At 38.6% G+C, this 18,909-nt stretch overlaps 1 protein-coding gene across 1 annotated transcript in view; it reads left to right on the forward strand.

The window, feature by feature from the left end:
* Positions 1-18,909, forward strand: part of MSH2 (mutS homolog 2) — a 55,129-nt gene that overhangs the window by 16,194 nt on the left and 20,026 nt on the right. Inside the window, exons 8-9 of the mRNA XM_014962369.1 lie at positions 11,514-11,713; positions 16,890-16,999. Of these exons, the coding sequence (XP_014817855.1) occupies positions 11,514-11,713; positions 16,890-16,999 (310 nt within the window). The remainder of the gene's footprint in view (positions 1-11,513; positions 11,714-16,889; positions 17,000-18,909) is intronic.

The following is an 18,909-nucleotide window of genomic DNA, read 5'->3' on the forward strand; positions in this document are numbered from 1 at the left end:
TGAATCTGTGGAATGGAGCTGTTGACAATCATTGCTCAATAAGCCTGCTCTGACAAATTCACTATGAATATACTACTTGAATATTTTTTAGCTCCGTCTATGGAATGGAGCTGTTGACGACCATTGCTCAATAAACCCGCTGTCTCTGACAAATTCACTGTGAATATACTACTTGAATATTTTTTAGCTCCTACAGAAGACTATGGATATTTAATGAAAAATAATGTATGCATGGAAATAAATTAATAAATCAAGTCTTCTGTAACATTGGGAAGATGGAAAACATTTCTCTGCTGAAGTGTTTAGGAGATACTTAGAGAATCTCGTTTCACGAAATATTCCCTTGTCACTTCTGTCTGTAAAGTTCTTTAAGGGTAAGAGACTGTTTAGTCCAGCAAGATTGTGCCGAGTTTTTGAGGTGGGAGAACCTTTGCTGTGTAAAACATCTTATATTCAAAATTCAACTTTGCTGATGAATCTTCCGTGCAATAAGCATGCATGTTTAAAAGTTGGGAAAAGTGTTTATTGTTCTGTGAAGCAGCAAGTTGCAATAAGGTGAGAATTTTCCCTTTTTGTGTTAGCTTCTTTTCTGTGGAGCTATTTAATTCTTAAAGACTAATAATTTTGTTATTTCTTAACTGAGGATGAGGAGTGGCAGCAAATCAAATCTAAATAGTGCTGTTACATAAAACTCTAGTCTGAATGGCAGTTCTCAGTTATAATTAAAAAATAAACTTGACTCTTATTTGAGAACGTAAGTGAAGGTTTACTTTCCTTTTCTATTACCTGGGCAGCTGACTATTACTGTAATATAGCCAGGCTGTGGAATGGAAAATAAAAGACACTTGGTTTTGGTTTTTAACTGTAATAGGTTGGGTGCACAGATGTATGAAAGTTTCTTTAGAATATAGACAGGAACAAATACTTTTTGCATTAAATGTTTTAATATTTCCAGGACCCAAGTTTTGTAGAGCAGGGCTGGTCTGCCGTGGGAGTGTGGAATATTCCCGACTGCAAAGCCAACCCTCAGCAGGAGCTGGTGAGAGGGAGATGCTGGTAGGTGTCTTTGAGTCCCTGCTGCAGGACAGAGGTGACCTTCTGTCCTGTCTGGAGAGAAACAGTGGGACCTTGACAAGCCGTGGTCATTGCCTCCCTTTAGAAGTGCTACTGAAGATCCCTGTCCTTACTGCTCTGAGACAGAGCTTGCAGCTCTTGGCCATGTGAAGAAATAGGTGTGTGGTAGTACCATCAGCCTTGCCTTATAGCTGAAGAAAAAAACCATCTGCTTTCTGCTTTTCTTGCTTTCCCTCACAGGGAATTGGTGTGCATGCCTTGGAGCCCTGCAGTTCTTTGCTTTGACATGTTTTCTGGCTCGAGGAGGCAAAGCTGAGCTCTGCTTGTGCTCTGCTGCTTCGTTTGCCTGTGCTTCAGGATGATGCCAGGCACTCCCTTCCCTCGGGGTCTAAAAATATTGCTGTTGCAGCAGGCTGCTTCAGGAGCAAGATCTTAACTGCATCAAGTGGTACCTTGCTGGCAAGGATAAGACCCAAGATTTTATTTTTCTGCTGAAGCATTGTTTTCTTCTTTATCTTGCCCAATCTGCTGGGGTTGGAAAATGTTTACAAACTTGTGCAAAAATAGCGAATTATTGGTAACCTATTTCCAAATAAATAGACTGCAATAAGTATCTTTGAGGAAGAAAACATTATATTGGAGTTAAAAATGGCTTTTTTTCCCCCTGAGAATCCTGTTTTGTTTTTTGATTGTGAGCTCATTAGCTTGCAAACTCACAGTCAATATGTAACAGCTTCCAAAGCTTTGCTTGATTGTTATAGAAAATATAGAAAATAGTGATTTTTTTGCCTGGTACCCCTAATGTAATCTCAGGGCTTTAATTTACTATCTCTAGGCTTTGACATAATACTCAAATGGTATATGCAGGAATTCATGTAGGGTGGGAAAGTCTCTGTTGCTTTCCTGATACATATTAATTTTATGTTACATAAATGTAAGTGATATAAGGAGTGAACTCTGATTATTTGGAAGGATGAATGCCTTTATTGAATTTTAAAATTTTATCTGTAAGTGGACCATTCTGAGGTTGCAAATACCCAGTATTGTTTTCACGGTAGGATGATTTGGGGACTAATTTGGAAAAATTAGAAAAAGGCAGGAGACTGGTGTTTGGACGTTGCTTTCTCTTAAGTTGCTTTAATATTTCGGGTTAGACAGCAGGGAGCCTGGGGTGGTGCACCTTCGTCCAGCTGTTTCGTGGCAGAGCACCCAGCGCTCTGGAAGTGTGTGTGTGGTGATTTCTGTGGCTCCTCTGGGGTCTAAAGCTGCCCTGCAAACCTTGGGCTCTGCATTAGAAAGGACTACTTCAGTAGAGCTGCAAGAAATAGTCAGCATATTCACTATTGCTTCAAGTTATACATTTAAGATTAAAAGACAGCAGTAGGGAGCTCAGTCCAAAGACCTACCCTGTAATAGTGGAACGAAGGCCAATTTCTAGTACTTAAATATATCCTGAGGGCATTGGATACGTGTCTGGAGATCCCTTGATTGTGAGTTCACTTCTGACTTGAGGGAGAAAGTACGGCAGGGTGGAGAAGAGCAGCAGGTAGCAATACTACCTTGTGCTTTTTGTGGTGCCAGAGCTGGTTTCTGCCACCATAGAAGTGTTTGTGGGTCTGTGGCTTGAAGCCCTAATTTTCTAGCCAGCTTAAGCCAATGTCAAGATAGAACTGAGCTTGTCCACAGCTGGTAGAGCCACCCCAGAATGGTCTGGTTCAGGGGAGGCTCACTGGTGGAGAGCTAAGACAGGCACAGCAAACGAAGGTGTGTGATTAAGGAGGGGGCTGCTGCTGGGAGTGTTACCTTCAGTGTCTACCAGGTAGACCTTCAGGTCTACCAGTTTTTGTTCCTCCATGCTCTGTGGTTTGCCTGTGGTAAAGACCAGAACAGCATTCAAGCCATGCCACTAAGCCACGTCACGCATGGTCTCTATGACTTTTTTTGTTTCTGCAGAGGAAAAGTTTTGAAACTCCCTGTTTGCGTCTAGAGCTGGGAATCGTTGCAAAATCTTCTAAGAAGCTAGGAAGGTCATCAGAGTACAAGTATTGCAATAATTTTACTGGGACAATGACGTTCTCTTTAAGAGCGCAGACATTACAGGTGGGGTGCAAGATGCATCACTGTGGGGCTGCTTGTTCCTGGTTTGCTGTTTCTGTGAGTCTTCACTATTATACATCTCTTCATTGCTAGAAGCCTGTAATTTCACATCCTTGACATGAAACAGTAATGTACTTTAAATTCTGAATTGAGGATGTATATGCACTGTTGTACACCTTCACTGTCATCTTGAAAGTTTTGCCATTTAGGCAAGCTGTATCTTTTACTTTAGCTCTTTCTTGGTTTAGGTTGTAACAGTGGTGTTCTCGGGGAGAAGCTGTGAAGTCATTTGATATTACGGAAGCATTTATAGAATCATAGAATGGTTTGGGTTGGAAGATCATGGAGATCCAACCCCCCTGCCCTGGGCAGGGACACTTCCCACCAGACCAGGTTGCTCAAAGCCCCATCCAGCCTGGCCTTGAACCCCTCCAGGGATGGGGCAGCCACAGCTTCTCTGGGCAACCTCTTCCAGTGTCTCACCACCCTCACAGGAAAGAATTTCTAACTGATATCTTGTCTAAATCTCCCTCCTTTCAGTTTAAAATCGTTCCCCCTCGCCCTATGGCTCCCCCCTGATCAAGAGTCCCTCCCCATCTCTCCTGTAGCCCCTTTAGGGACTGGAAAGGGGCTCTAAGGTCTCCCCGGAGCCTTCTCTTCTCCAGGCTGAACAACCCCAACTCTCAGCCTGTCCTCACAGCAGAGGTGCTCCAGCACTCTGAGCATCTTTGTGGCCCTCCTCTGGACCTGCTGGAAGGTCCATGTCCTTCTTGTGCTGAAGGAATCTATGTTCTTAACTGAGGAAACAAAACCAACTTTGTGCTAGCACGCTAAGAAGAAACGATAACAGGGTCCCACAGTTGGTCAAGAGCAGGTGGGAAACAGAAGAACTCGAGCAGTTTAGCATGGAGGTGAATACATGTGAAGGTGGAGGCTGTTTTTTTGGCAGACCAAGCAGGAAGAAGCCTTGCTTTCCCTGGGCACAAGCCTCTCGCACAGGCCTGTTGGAATTGGCTGGGTTCTCTGTTTCTGAACTACAGGCCTTTGTGCATGCAGGCGCCTTAGGAGAGCTAAAAGGGAGCTTACTCAGATGAACAACTTGTGACACTCACTCAAACAGAAGATTTTGGACCCTAACAATATTGTAGGACCAAATTGTACCAATTTCATTAAAATAACAGAAAGATTTCGACCCCTTGCTTGGGATGTTCTCTCTCATGTGTCAGATGTGCTAGAGAGGTATGTATAGAACTCATCCAGGGAGAGTTGTTAATGGAATAAAAACAAAACCTGGTGTCTTGAAAGTACTGGAAGAACTGGTGCTTATGGCAAGTCACCTGCTGCTTAGGTAAATATTGCCACCAGCTGGAGGCTTGCTACCAGAAATCACAGCAGCTTCTGTCTGCGCACTCTGCAGTAACCACATTGTGTCATCTGAGTGTAAGTGTGTGAACCCAGTGGGGCATTGACATCTGTGATGTTAAGCCTGCGGTGTATGAGTAAAATAAAATGCCATTTGATGGTATTTAGTCTCTCTAAAGCTGCTGGTTGCTTATTCCTCAGGTTTTGTGCTATTTTTATTTCAGGTTGTTTACAAAGATTGCTCCAGTTTCATAACTTCCAGTCTTTCGTGCATAACTAAGCACTTCCGAAAGTGTGTGTGGGTTGTCTAGCTCTTTTGCATTGCTATTTCTTTGTGCTTGTCTGATAAATTTTGAATGTTTTTTTTAGAAATGCTTGTAACAACTCTGATTGTATTGGGCAAACTGACCTGGGATCGTCAGTGTGATTTTTATGCTGCTAAGATGTGTGTTGAAGTAAAGTCGTTCTCAATATCAGGCTTCAGATACCTGATTTAGGCTCCTGCGTGCCCATCTTAGGTGTCTGCCTTAATACTGCAAAGGCTGTAAAGTGTACTGGGATTTGTCACGAAAAGAGCTTTGCAAATTTAAGGTGATATTTACTGCTTACCCGAGGCGGTGACAACTGGACTCAGGCTGATTTTTGTGAGAGAGAAGATGCTTGTGTAGGGAACCATTGAGCCACCAGGGCGAAGTTTATAAAGGGAGCTTGTGACTGTGGCTTGCTTTTTTTTTCTGGCTGGAAAGCACAAATGCTGGTATTAATCAGCTCCAGCAACTTGCCCAAGTGTAAACTTCCTCCAGGGTGTTAAAATCCCAAGTGCTTTGTGGGGAAAAGAAACCTCAGTTAGAACAGGTAAGATGGTGGGTTGGCTTTGCCCTGCCCTCCTATTGAAGGGGCAGTATCTGAGGCTTTAGTTTATTACATTATTCTGGTAATTTCTATAGAATCAGAAAAGAAGAATCTATCAGTTTTCTGTATTGGAGTTAAGCGTGTCCAGGGAGAGTTTACATTGGCTCCAATGAATTAAGAATATATCTGAATTTGAAAGAAACCCAAAGGAAACCAAAATAATGGTACATGAAGTGTTTTCCACAAACAAATATGAAATTAAATTAGTATAACTGCATATTCTGAAACTGTGGTGATGAGTCAAAAATCTTAGCATATCTTAAAGCAGTCCTTAATATGCTGCTTTTGTAAGTGGTGTTTCTCTGATAACATTCTCTATAATCAAGTTGAACAGTTGGACAGAAAATCTGATCTTATTCTACAGTCATAGAAAACTCAGCAGGCAGAGAACACAAATTTATGCTCTTCAGGAGTCTTGGCTGTTGTATAGCCAGGGGAGTTACAGCCTTTAAGATCTTCTTAAAAGTAAGTCATCCTCTCCTGTAATAGTGTGCATTCTTGATTTTTATTTCAGTTTTAACACTTTTTTCTGTGTGTCATGTGGAATTTGTAGTTAGTACAGTTTCTCCCATGAATATGTCTACCAGAATTTTGGATTTTAAGTTACTTCTCTGTAGTAATAATTAAATGTATATATTACTCACTATTAAATATATATATTACCGATTATATATGGATCCAAGTTTCAAAATATGATTAAAAAAAATGCAGAGTCCTTTTTCTGAGCAGAGGTGCGTGGAGGAAGCATTCTCCTTCCAGTGTGCAGGGGAGGTGCAGAACTGCCCAGGGTTTTGCAGGATATTGGTTTAGTAGAGATTGTTGTGCAACTCACTGGTTTGTTAGGGTTTTTTTTTTTTGTGCCAGCTGATTCTGCTCAGGCATTAGAAATACTCTGTTCATTCTAACTCTAGACTTTTATTTTAATCTGTTAGTTATTATTTCTACAGACAGAATTCTTTTCATCCTTCTATGAAGTCTGGATACAAATCAGGCTTGATTGGTGTTTTCCTGTTAATTTAAACTTCTCTATCTAGTTCTGTAAAAGCCTAGTAATATAATTGAACCTTCCTGACAGCCTCTGTGTTGTGGCGGTATTCGGTGCAGTGACCTTAAAATTGTGATGAAAAAAGCTGCATAGATGTAGCAAATATCTTCTCTGATGTCAAAGGAGGTGTAAAACCTGGGTGGGACAGAAGCACTCTGATGAGACTTGGGAAAGCGTGTGCCATTTATTAGATCAAAAACAGATATCTGTTGTCTTTTTTATGCTGTGGAGTGTTTGTCTGTTAACAGTACGTCTGGGAGATGCCTGTTATCAACAATAAAATACAGGAAACAATGAAATGCTTTCAGTTGGATTCCAGAATATCCAACAGAAACTTGGAGATAGGTGGGTTTTTTGCTGTCTCTCTCAGAGCACACTAAACCTCATGTTACTTGTTATTGCACTTAAAAGCTGATAAACAGCTGCAGCTTTGAATAGCGGGGAAAAAAGGGGGTTATAATTTCTAAGTTCAATAAAAGTACTCACGTTGGTTTTCAGTTGTATTAGCTGAGATTTTGTTGTTTTCGTGGTTTAATTTGCAAATTTAAATAACCGTCTTGAAGCAAAGATTTCATTTAGGTTCTAGTGTGGTTTCACTGCTTATAATTGTTTCTGTTATCTTGGCTCTGCCACCTTAGATCCATGGTGGAAAGTTTTTTGCCTTGTTTTCCTTTGCCTTTCAGCTGTGTGGCAGAAACGAGATCCAGTGTTCTCAGCTGTTGTTTACACTTCTTGGATTTTTTTTTTAATTTATTTCTTTTTGTTTTTTTCTTTTTTTGTTTCCTCAGTCGAGCTTCATTCGATTTCATTATTGCTTGTGAGCATTAGGCATGGCTTATAGATGCATTATCTTAACGTAGCCCTTTCTATTCAGCAATTTTGTATGTATTCTTACCATACAGGAAATTGTTATGCAAAATGTGGTGTGAACACAAAACTGTCAGCCTTATATTCGTGGTTGGCAAATATGGGGGTGAGGAAAGACAGAACAGTACTACGAAGGTCATGAGATGTTAGTTTAATTAGCATCATTTTGGCAGAGGAAAATTGTGTCATGCTGATCTGAGAACTCTTTGAACTTGTCATTGTTGTGGACAAAGGAGGGGAAAAAAAAAAGAAGAATAAATTAGAGCTTTCCAAATGCCTTTGACAGGTTCTTATCCAAGAGGCTGTTGAACAAGCCGAGGGAGTCGTGGGATGAAAGTGAAGGGCTTGTTTGTTTAAAAGGCACAAGCGGGGTGGGGGGAAAAAAAAAAAAAAAGTTTTAATCTTGACAAAGGTAAGCTCAAGAGTCTAGAAGCTGCACTTGAGATATTCTCTAATGACCAGGATGGCAGCTGCTAGTAAGGTACTGACACTTTGATTGGTGACACAAGTAAGGCCCAAACTTCTAGTGAAAACCAAAACAGCCTGGCTGGCTGGACAGAACAGGGGTAGTTTGGATTTTAATAAATATAAAGCAATGTGTATAGAGAGAAAGAATGTAATCTGCCTGGCAAACGGAGCTTTACGTGGATTCAGACAGGGTGCTGGGCATTTGTGTGGTGTGTCAGGTTGAAGGCAAGGCTCCGTGCAGTCGGGCTTTAAAGATAAGGTACTGTGGTATTAGAGAAATTGTTGTCTCTGGTCTCTTCCAAATGCAAAATTTACTACGTTTCAAGAAGTGATTTTATGTGTATGTGACTGCCAGGCTTATTGATTGTGTAAGGACCTCTTGGAAGAGAACATAAATGCTCAGCGTAAACATAAGCTATCAGAGGGCAAGATGGGATGTAATTCAGAGAGCAGACTTGAATTTTGCGCATTCTGAGATGGGTCATCAAAACCAGAGAACATAGTTTTTATACTGAAAATCAAAATACTGTAGTTTAAGCACGTTGGATAAAACCGCCAACCCTCGTTTCCTACTCCAGGGAAGAGTAGTATTTTTCTAGATTAAAATGAACTTTTACAATTGGACAAGCCCTCCAAATGTGTGTGTGTTACTTTCTTCCTAGTACTTTTATTAAGTGAAGAAAGGGTGTTTTGAACTAGGACTTCATGCAGTTTTGCAGGTAAGAAAATATGAAGGTATTCGTGCCTTCTGCCTCTTTATGGATTGGTGCGTGGTGATATTTTGATAATTGAGAAATAATGTCAGAACAGTGAGACCTCTTGTGTCTGTTTGCCATGACTGTAACTGCTGAAGACAAAGTGGAGTAACAGTAAGAACATAGGGATATGTTTTATTGTAAGTTTTCAGTGAATCCTGTGGTGGTGGTGTGGTTTTTTTTGGCCAAAGGAGTTATTTCCGGATTACAGGACTAAAAATGGCCTAGTTCCTTGGTTCCTATGAAGAGGAACAAGTTGACAGCTACTGTGCCTAAGGAAGGTCTGACAGGGCTGATGATACTTTGAAAGGAAGATCTGCAGATGGGATTTATTCCATCTGTCATTCCCTTGGGAAAGTAGGCACACATTTGGTTAGTAGGCTTATATTTAGACTGTTAAGGAGTTGTATCGGGTATCTTTGGTGGGCTTTTTGGTTGTTTTTTTCTTTGTTTGCTTGTTTGTTGGTTTGTTTTGGGGTTGGTTTTTTCAATATTAAAAAAATCTGGTCTTTACAAAATGTGTTTCTTCACCAGTTGCTGCTGGTGGTTCTGAGAAAAGTTTGTGATGTGAGTCTTAAGTCGGGTCTGCCAGGTAAATTGTGGGGATTTTTAATAAGCTAGAAATTATGCTCTTAAAAGCCAACAGGGATCAGAATTGGAAATTACTTGGCTATTAAGACGTTACTTATATAAATCTTGTTCTGCGTTCTCGCTGTATCTTAAATATTTTCTTGTCTACCCACTGGTTCTATATACGTGCTGAAACTTGAATGTATCTTTTAAAAATTCTCCATGTTTCCTGTCCTTTTTGGAAATAAAGCACCATTATGGGTCAGTAATATCAGTTTTTAAACTTATTGAGGCAATGGTTGAATGGATAAATGTAGAGGTAGGATTCTTCTTTTGTCTTTTTCATTGATTTTTGTTCGATATAATACAGAAGGTTCCCTGGAGTGGTGTGGGTAGAACACTTTCTGCATCAGAAAGACATTCCTTTTGAATTTTTTAATATACAGAAATTGTACTTCTACCTGTCCAGGGATCTCTATCCCTTGTGTTAATTTAGACAGGGCTTTTGTTTCTTGAGTGACTGTCTTTACTAATTAGCTGAGGCAGAGCACCATGTTAACCTCTGTGTGCTGTTTCAGGTGTCTAGCTCTGTCTGCAGAACACTGTGTAGTGTAATGTAGAGATTACTGCTTTCAAAATGACCAAAAAAAATTACCATTCCCAGTGCAGTTTGCAAATGCAAATGTTCCTGGCATTGAAACCGCTGCATTTTTCTGCCAGTAAACAAAACAGTAGAAACGATGGGGTGAAAGCTGTCCTCTCTCTGCTTGCATGTCTCTGGATGAAATTAACTTCCCTGCTGAAGCCAAGGTATTGATAAGTAGCATGTTAATGTGATTAACTAGAAATCAGCACAGTGTATCATGTCTGGAGATCTCTGAAGGGGGCAGAGAGTTTCCTTCATATTCCTAAGGTGTGACCCAAGAACTCTGACCTCTGGCATGCCAAAATGAACAATGTCTGATTTCCTTTGTTTAACTGTGAACGTAAAGTAATGCAAAATATGTACAATTGACAAGGTTAAACCAGTGCAAAAAAAGAAGTAAGAAATGTGGGGAAACGTAATTTAATGCTCTGTCACTTCTCATTGAGATTTATCCTTGATTTCAGCACTTAAAGAATATTTATTTCATTACTTAAAAACATTTAAACAAGTCGGCCACACACAAGTTCACGGCACCCAAGGAATAAGCCCCAAAGTACTGAGTTAGCTGGCCAAAATAGCTGTAGGACTGATCTTGATTGTCTCAGAAAGGTCACGATGGTTGGAGGAGGCATCTGAAGATAGGAGTGGCATTTGCTTTCTTCCAGTCCTCAAGAAGCAGAAAATGTCCAGGGAATTACAGGTTGGTCAGTCTCATTTTCATCCTTGGGAAGGTGATTAGCAAATAATCTGTAAAGCATTGCTAAATGTACCAAGGGCAGGATGGAGATTGGAAGTAGTTGGCATGGATTTACAAAGGGAAAATCATGCCTGACCAACCTGATCGCCTTCTACTGCAAATAGACTGGGTTGTTGGATAAGGGGAGAGCAGGGAATATTGTTTTATCTTGACTTCAGCAGGCTTTTGTTACTATCTTCCATTATATCTGGTGAAGTATGGACTAGATAAGTAGACAGAACAGTGGACTGAAAACTAGCTGAAGTGCCAGGCTCAAAGGATTGTGATCATGGGCGTGAAGTCCAGCTGGAGGACATTTACTAGAGGTGTATCCCAGCAGTTAGTACTGAGACCATACTTGGAGATACCCAAAATGTGACTGAACAGAGTGCTGCGCAGCTGGCTCTAGTTTGATACTACTTTTAGCAAAGGGGTTGGAGTCAATCAACGTCCAGAGCTGCCTTCCAACCTCAAGGGTTCTGATTCTGTGATCCAGGGCTGCACAGCTTGACAGTGTCAATGTTGGCTTTGACCACAGACAGTTAAACTCTGCCAAGAGTAGCTTTTTTCCTACAGTCTGGGTTTTTCCTTCTTACTATCTGTTCTTTCATAGACTACTAGATTACTTTTATTTTTTATGGTGCAGGGAAGGATTAATCTCAAAATAGATTCTGAGCTTTGACATACCTACAGAGCAGATGTTGGCATTTGCGCCTGAAATGATTTCTCTCCAATCCTGTTCATTAGATACCCCAACTGTTAAAAATCACAGTAGCATGATGTAGGCTAAATGACCTTGCATTCTCTCCTCAAGCGTTGTCTTAGTTTGATTTCTTCTTTTATCAGGAAAGTTGGCCAATGGATACAACCATACAGAAGGGGTAGATAGAAACTGCCAGATAAATGTTTTCATTCTAATTAGGGACATACAAGAATTACAGACCGTGCCGTGCTAATGATTGTTACGAACTTCTTACTTAGGTTGAATTTGGTTGAAGCTTTTGTGGTGGATCCAGAACTACGTCAGTGCCTTCAAGAAGATCTCTTACGTCGCTTTCCAGATCTTAACCGGCTGGCCAAGAAATTTCAGAGACAAGCAGCAAACTTACAGGACTGTTACCGAATGTATCAGGCTATTAATCAACTGCCTAACGTTGTACAAGCACTAGAGAAACATGAAGGTAATGCCACCCCTGTCTGTTTTCAATGTTTTATACTACATTGATGATACAAAGAAATCGTGTGTAGGCTTCCAAAGATTAACATTTTCCCCGTGTACTTTTGTTGCAGGAATAAAGCTAAAAGACATTTGAATTTGAAACGAGCTGAAATTCTGAAATACCAGTCAGATACTTTAAAATAAACATAGCCAAATCTCTACAAGATAAAGCATTCAAATTAGTGCGTAGCTGAAATACTTGAACTGTTGGGTGATGGTTTGTTAATCTGTGACGTTGACTTGTCTCTAAGAGTTCCTGAGCAATTGCATGTGATTTATGATCTTAAAAACAAGATAACCATTCATACAATATTGCTGTGTTCCTTTTGAAGATGCTTTGCACTTTGTTTTTTTGTATATAATTACAAGACAGTTGAAGCATTATTGATATAATTTGAATGGTGCTCTTTATTTATTTATTTATTTTAAAAATTGTAATGTTCCTGTATTTGATAAGAGTAATGGTGGCAGAGTTTCTTCTGATCTTCATTAGTAGGAAGCTCAATGCTATGACAAGCAAATCTAAAAAATACAAAGTTTGCTGTTTCTTTTCCTTTTCTGTGAGTTACCAAGAAAATGCAGAATAAGATTAATGTCAGCATAAGAAGGGCTTGATTCAATACAGCAATAGCAGCGCTAGCCTGTCATAAAGCAGATTTTTGTAGAAGGCCATTAATTTGTTTGAAAATCTCTGCATAAAGCAAGCACCAAATCTTTAAAGAGAAATCATTTTTGAAATGGTACAGTTATAAAAAATTCTTCCCTCACTTTGAGTAGACAGTAATATTACTCAGTATTTTGTACTCTTCTGTACTATGGTTTTATGATTTCACGTAATGAAACTTATCTTCTAAAATATTAATCTTAAATTAATGTTTAGTTGCTGGCTGTGTTATTTCCAAAAGCAGTTAAGATCTAAAACTGGGAAGGAACTGGCAGATATACCTTTTTTTTAAGGAGTTGTGCCACACTTTATCTGCTTCAGTCACGTCCGTTTGGCTTTTCTGAACAGATTCTGCTTGATCTTGCCTTGGCATGGAGCTCTTGGTTTTCCATCTTAAACTGAGTTATTAGTTCAAAAAGCTCACTTCCAGTCTTTACTTCTTTTTCTGTGAGTTGTCATTTGGATCAACAGAGTTTCTGTCATAACATTGAGGTAGGAAAACAATTCAATTTTTAGAAGGTTTGAGGAGCAAGCTGTGTACGGCAAACTGCTAATGCTCACCATATGGAAAAATTAATAGGCTGCAAAAAGTTCTTGCTGTTTTACATGTGAATCAGTTGGCCTTAGGACATTTATCAGCAGTATGTCCAAGATAATTTAAAATAGGTGAAATATGTTACTTTTATTTTAATTTGTACCTGTACACCCTTGTTTTGAAGTACAAGAATGGTCTGGTAGTTTTGAATATATGTGCCCGATTCAGACTGGATCTGATCATTTCCCTGTTTAAGATTGTACAAAATCTTTTAACTCATCAAGAGATGGAAAGTCAGAAAGATTTTTGACAACTCTGAGTATCTGCCAGTTTCAGAACTTCATTTTCACATGAATGGATATGGGGAGACAGAGCAACTGCACCATGAAGTGCTCAGCAGTGATTGCTTTTCTCTCAGTATGAAGCATTGCTTTGTTGAGATCCTTGTTTTTATGGACAATGAAAGCTGAGGGGGGGGGGTAGTGAGCAAAGACAACTTTTTTTTTTTACTTTTTAGCCATAAGAAACCTGCATAAGGCAGGAAAGGACTCTGTGAGTCATCAAATCATTTTGCTATTGCTGGTAAAAGGGAGCAGTTGTTCATTACTCAAATTGCTGGGGCATAAAATCTAGGTACTTAGAAGATGTCTGTCTTCAAGAAGCTGCTGAAGCATCTTTCTTCTCATATCAGACTGCCACTCTGTATTTTAAGCCTGTAAACACGCAGCATACAGGAATTGTATGCTGGGTTCCAGGGGGTTTTTCACCATGTTGTACCCGGTGGCTTGAATACCCCCTACTGCTTTTAGAAAGAACTCTCATTGCATGTTCCAGTAGTGTTCTTCCCATGACTGTTGCATTGGTGTGTTATAACCATATTGTGATCGAACTTGGCTGTTTCTTGTCCTTTGTCCTTTCCAACTGATTAGTCCCCTACTCACAGTGGAAATTTGTTTATCAATGCATCATCTTACTCATTGTTAAATTTTACTTCATTTCTGTTAGCCTTATTTTCAAGGTCAGTTAGTTATGTTCCTGATTTACTTTGTTCCAATTTCATCTACTGCTGTCTTCCACATTGTATATATCAGTGAATTTTATAAGCAGCCTTCTTTTGTGCATTAATACCATTAATTCGTATATCTTAAAAAGATAAATGCTTGTATGAGCCCTGGAGGAACTGTATTGCTGGTGACCTTCCAGCTCATTCATCTTTTGCGAGTCAGTGATGTCCTCTTTATCTGCCTTCTGATCATTGTATTAATCATGAGTCTTGCATCTGAGCATCCCGTGTGACGCCGTATCGAATGCTTTAAAAAAGCCCTGATTAGGTCTACAGATTTCTCTTTGTCTTAGGCATTTATCTCAGACAGACATTGCGCTATATAGGTATGAGTCGCCTCTAGTAAACTCATACTGTATTTTATGCCAATTTCCATTTTGCTCCTTGTTCTTTCCCCATCGTTTTTTCTAAGACCTTTTGTACCATCAGAATGGCTGGTTTTAAGTGCATTTAGTCATTGAGATTTGTCTCTTTTCTTTTAATAGAATAGTGTCGGTTTTCATATTTCTGTTTGCTGCCAAACTAACTGTGTAAACCTTTCAAGTTCGAAGATTAGTGCTTGATTCTAATTTCTGTTTTAATAGTGAAGTCTTTAATGCATGTAATAAACACTTAACTGTGCTTCAGTGAGTACATTATAGTTTAAATTAAAAGCTGTACCTGGGAGCAGGTAGGCTTTGTGATGACTATGCTTTTGATGTAGCATAGGTCTATTATTCCTTCTCTTAATGGTTAGTTTACATGCTAATAATGTTGAGTAGGTGCAACAATGGTTTTTTTAACATGCATCTTTTATGTGAGTTTATGAATGCAGGTGCAAGACAAGTAGGAGTTTAATTTAGAATTTTTCAATGGTGTTTCTTGCTCATGTTCTCTTAATGCCAACTGTTATGCTTTTAAGAAAAGCATATGCATACAACTGTTATAAATCCTCAGTATTCACTGACTCTACTGTTTTACTTCCTTCAAGTGTTGGATACTGAATATGAAGTTGGATTGGAACTCTAAATCAATTTAGCAGTGTATCAGTTTGAACCATATCATAAATATATGCAAAGACATTAGTATTTTATTTACTTAAGAGATTAATATTTTCTATTTTTTGAATGGGACATTTAAAAATGGGACTGTGGTGTCTGAAGGGGTGCTCTTCAAACTTAAATAATTAAATGGTATCATGAAACTTTCCTACTCCTTTTAAGAAAAGAATTTGTAATCGCTGCTTTGTTCAAGCACATTCATTTTTCATTAATTCAAGAATACTGAAGATCATTTCATTGTGTGTGCGGTGCCATGCACTCTGCCAGCTGATGCACTGGGAACTGCCAAGTCCACTCTGAAGAATGCATACGAAACTTCTCTTCTGCTCTCAGTCTCTTCTTTCTTTACTGCCTCCTTTTATTTTCTAGGTTGGTTTAGACGTGTCTTCTTACAAGAGGGAAAAAAAAAAAAAGATGTGACAGAGCAAGGGATTTGGAATAAAAAACAAGTTGTACTTTAGTTCAGATCTTAGTTTTGAAGATTTTTAGTCAGTAGAAGACTCCATTTTTACAAGTTCCATAATTTCTCAACAACATGTAATTTTTTCTCTATTAAGAGATACTAATCAGTTAAGAGCTTTAACTTAAAAAGTTTGGGAGAGTAGGGAAGCAGAAAGGCAAAGGAGGAAAAGGAAAACAAACCAAGCTTTTTCTTTCTATGTTAGTTGCAGCACAGAGAGAGAAGAGGGAGTCCCTTGGGGAATCATGTCCTCACTGTGTGAATTTAATAAACTTGAACAGAAATTTTTCTTAGGAAAGATTAAGACTTTTTCCTTAGTCTGATAAGAAATTGGGCGGCTCTGGAATAGCCAGAGCTTTATTCTGCATTTCTCTGTCAATGTGCAAAGCCTTGCCTGTAAACATGGAAGGCAAATGTTGTAATTCTGTACATAATCCAGTGAGTATAAACTCATAGTAGTGGATTCTTTTTAAGGCATTTTGTGTAAATCATATAGTCAATAATGCTAATCTTTCAGTGATCAAATCATAACTTGAAGTGGCTGCAAAGATCTAAACATTCACTTACTGACAGCGTTTTTACAGCTGGCTGCTGTTTAGGTGCTTATTTGTAGGCCTGAAGAAAATACTTCTTTCACAAAATTGGCAGTGTCTGGGCATGTGAAGTTAACTGGGAACTGCATTTTTACATTTGATGCTTACAGTGTTCTGTGGACTTGCAGCCAGTATGTGTGCTATGGAGGTATACTTGGTCCTACGGAGTATTTGTGCTAACAAAATACATTGGAAAAGACTAATTAAATTTTAATTTCCATTTAGTGGAAAGATCAGTGACTATTAAGATCTGGTTAGAGTAGATGGTCTTTTTTTTAAGGAAAACAAAATCAAAACCCGTACACCTCAGTTTCTATTTATGTCCATATTGTAACCTACCAAATATTCCCAATTTTTGGTAATTTTGAATTACAAAAATTAAAAACTCTGTGGATGATGAGACTTCTACTTTGTATCTCTTAAATTGGTTGCTGTAGAAACACTTCCTACTAAAGCCATTTCAACTTTTTATGTGCAAGAATAGGTAATGTTCACACAGCTGGTTTGCTTTCAAACTGTTGTTTGTCTGTAGTTTTACTCACAGTAGAAGGGAATCAATGCCACCAGATATGAACAAAGATGACAGAATAGGTACAAGCTTAATCAGAATATCAATTGGATGGAAAATGCCAATTTTAGAATGCGTGCGTCAGTGAAGTAATCATAACCAATCTTAATAAAAATTAACCAGCTGTATAGTGGTGGTGTTTATCTTGGGTAAGTGAATTCTGGTAAAGTTACGTGATTTTATGAATGATAATTTTTCTTGTTTGTTCTTAACAGGAGCTCACCAGATGTTGTTGTTGGCAGTGTTTATAACACCTCTTAATGATATCTACTCTGACTTCTCAAAGTTTCTGGAGATGATAGAAACAACATTGGACATGGATAAGGTATGGGCTGGTGTGTGGGAGGGGGTTTACTTAGCAATTAAAGTTTCTTATTGAACTTTGCAATCTGCTCTACACTCACTAAATTTAATTGATCATCTATATTAAGTATTTAGTGATAGTTTAGCTGTGGAATATATAAAGGCTGTTATTAGTATAGCAGTTGAGCATCAAGAGGATATTCACCCACTGTCTGAAATTCTCTAGCCAATGCTAGAGAATGCTTTGGGTATATGGATGCTGTGGAACTCAAACTGTTTTTGAAAAACCTCATCAGTATTAAAAGTGGGGAAGTTATTTTGTCACTTTTCTGCTTCTTCATATCTTCAGAGTTACTGTGATGTGTCCCAGATCTAGAATGTAACCAAAATACGTTTATTACATACTATTTTGCTTCTGTAAGGTTCATTAGACTCACTTCGTAACTAACAGTTTCTGAAAAATGATTGACCTCAGTATAAAGACTGACTTTACTTTTCAGTGTAAAGACATTTCTCGCTAGGGAGAGAGCTACTACAATTACCTTAGCCTTACATGTACACTTGTTTATAAATTGTTACTGATCATAGGACTATCCTTGCAAGGGAAAACTGGCAATTTTTCAGAAGAAAAATTGGCCAAAGAAAGCTGGAAGGAACATTGCTGTTGTTTAAATCTGTAGCGGAAAGGAGAAGGGATGAGTATAAATGACTAATTTATCATTGTGTAACATTGAACACTTAGGACACAGGCAAAAGCATGAACCATTGCTTAACTGAGTGAAACTGGGTGAAAGGTTTTTAGTGAGTTTTGTACATAATTTTTTTCCCATTCTATTTGTTAGAGAATTGGTGATACGTGTTTTGAAATGTACATGCTTGGTTAGAAATGTATTTAACGATCCTTTCTCAATAAGATATTTCAGTCACTTTGGAGAACTTGGGAGGCTTTTAAGGTTGTCATAAATGTGTCAATCTCAGCTGACTGTAGGAATATGAGATCTACCTAACCACGTGCCAGGCATTGCTAGTAAGGACAAGGTGTTGAACTTCTGAAAACTGCAATGGCTTTAAAATTTTGAAAATGCATATTTTTCTCCAAAGGCAAAAGCACTGCTTTTTGTGTCTGTATTGTGTATGCGTTCATCTACTGCATTTTACTGTTTAAGGAAAGACTGTTTGATTGACATGTTGCTGTAATTTGTGATATATGGTAATGAAGAAATTTATAGCTTTATACTAGTTACAGACCATCTGTTGATGCAGTTTGTGTGCCCTGGGACTCTGTTTTCTTTAAAACCAACAGCTGTTCTAAGCCTTCACCCTTCATAGTCCAGCTCTTCAGCTCTTCAAATTTCTTTTCAGCTTCTACTTTAAAAATGTTTTGTTGTCCTTATAAACAGAATAACGAGTCAGTTATTTTTAATCAGGTCCTATAGAATCCGGTCTGTTGGATTTGTTATTTTTTTTTCTTCTTCACGATACTGGAAAATAGCTATAAATAAACAATACTGGTTTTACTGGAAGAATAAACCTACTTCGTGAGACCGTTAAAACTTGAACTTTGACTTGAAATTCCTCTTAGATTTTTAGAGAGTTCAAACAAAACACCCAGTGCTCTGTTCTGAGTGTGATTGAAGGACAAGTTGTCATAGCAACTAAATTATGCCAATAATCCATTCTAATATAAGAAGAAACATCTGAGTTCAAAAAGTGTAGTTATTGGTTTACCTAGCTGTAATACAAGTTGAGAAACTGTGGCTTCCATTCCTGTCTTTTGCAAAATCATAAAGGGCCTTGGAAAAACCATGTATTCCAACCTCCTCCTCAAGTCAGGGCAGCTTCCAAGTTTTTTGGCGCTTTTGGTATATAGGTAGTGTTTTGTTTTGAGTATTAATAGCATGGCCCTTTACAGAAGGACTTGTTTTTCTGATT

Source organism: Calidris pugnax, unplaced genomic scaffold, assembly GCF_001431845.1.
Source record: "Calidris pugnax isolate Ruff unplaced genomic scaffold, ASM143184v1 scaffold147, whole genome shotgun sequence".
Taxonomy (NCBI): domain Eukaryota; kingdom Metazoa; phylum Chordata; class Aves; order Charadriiformes; family Scolopacidae; genus Calidris; species Calidris pugnax.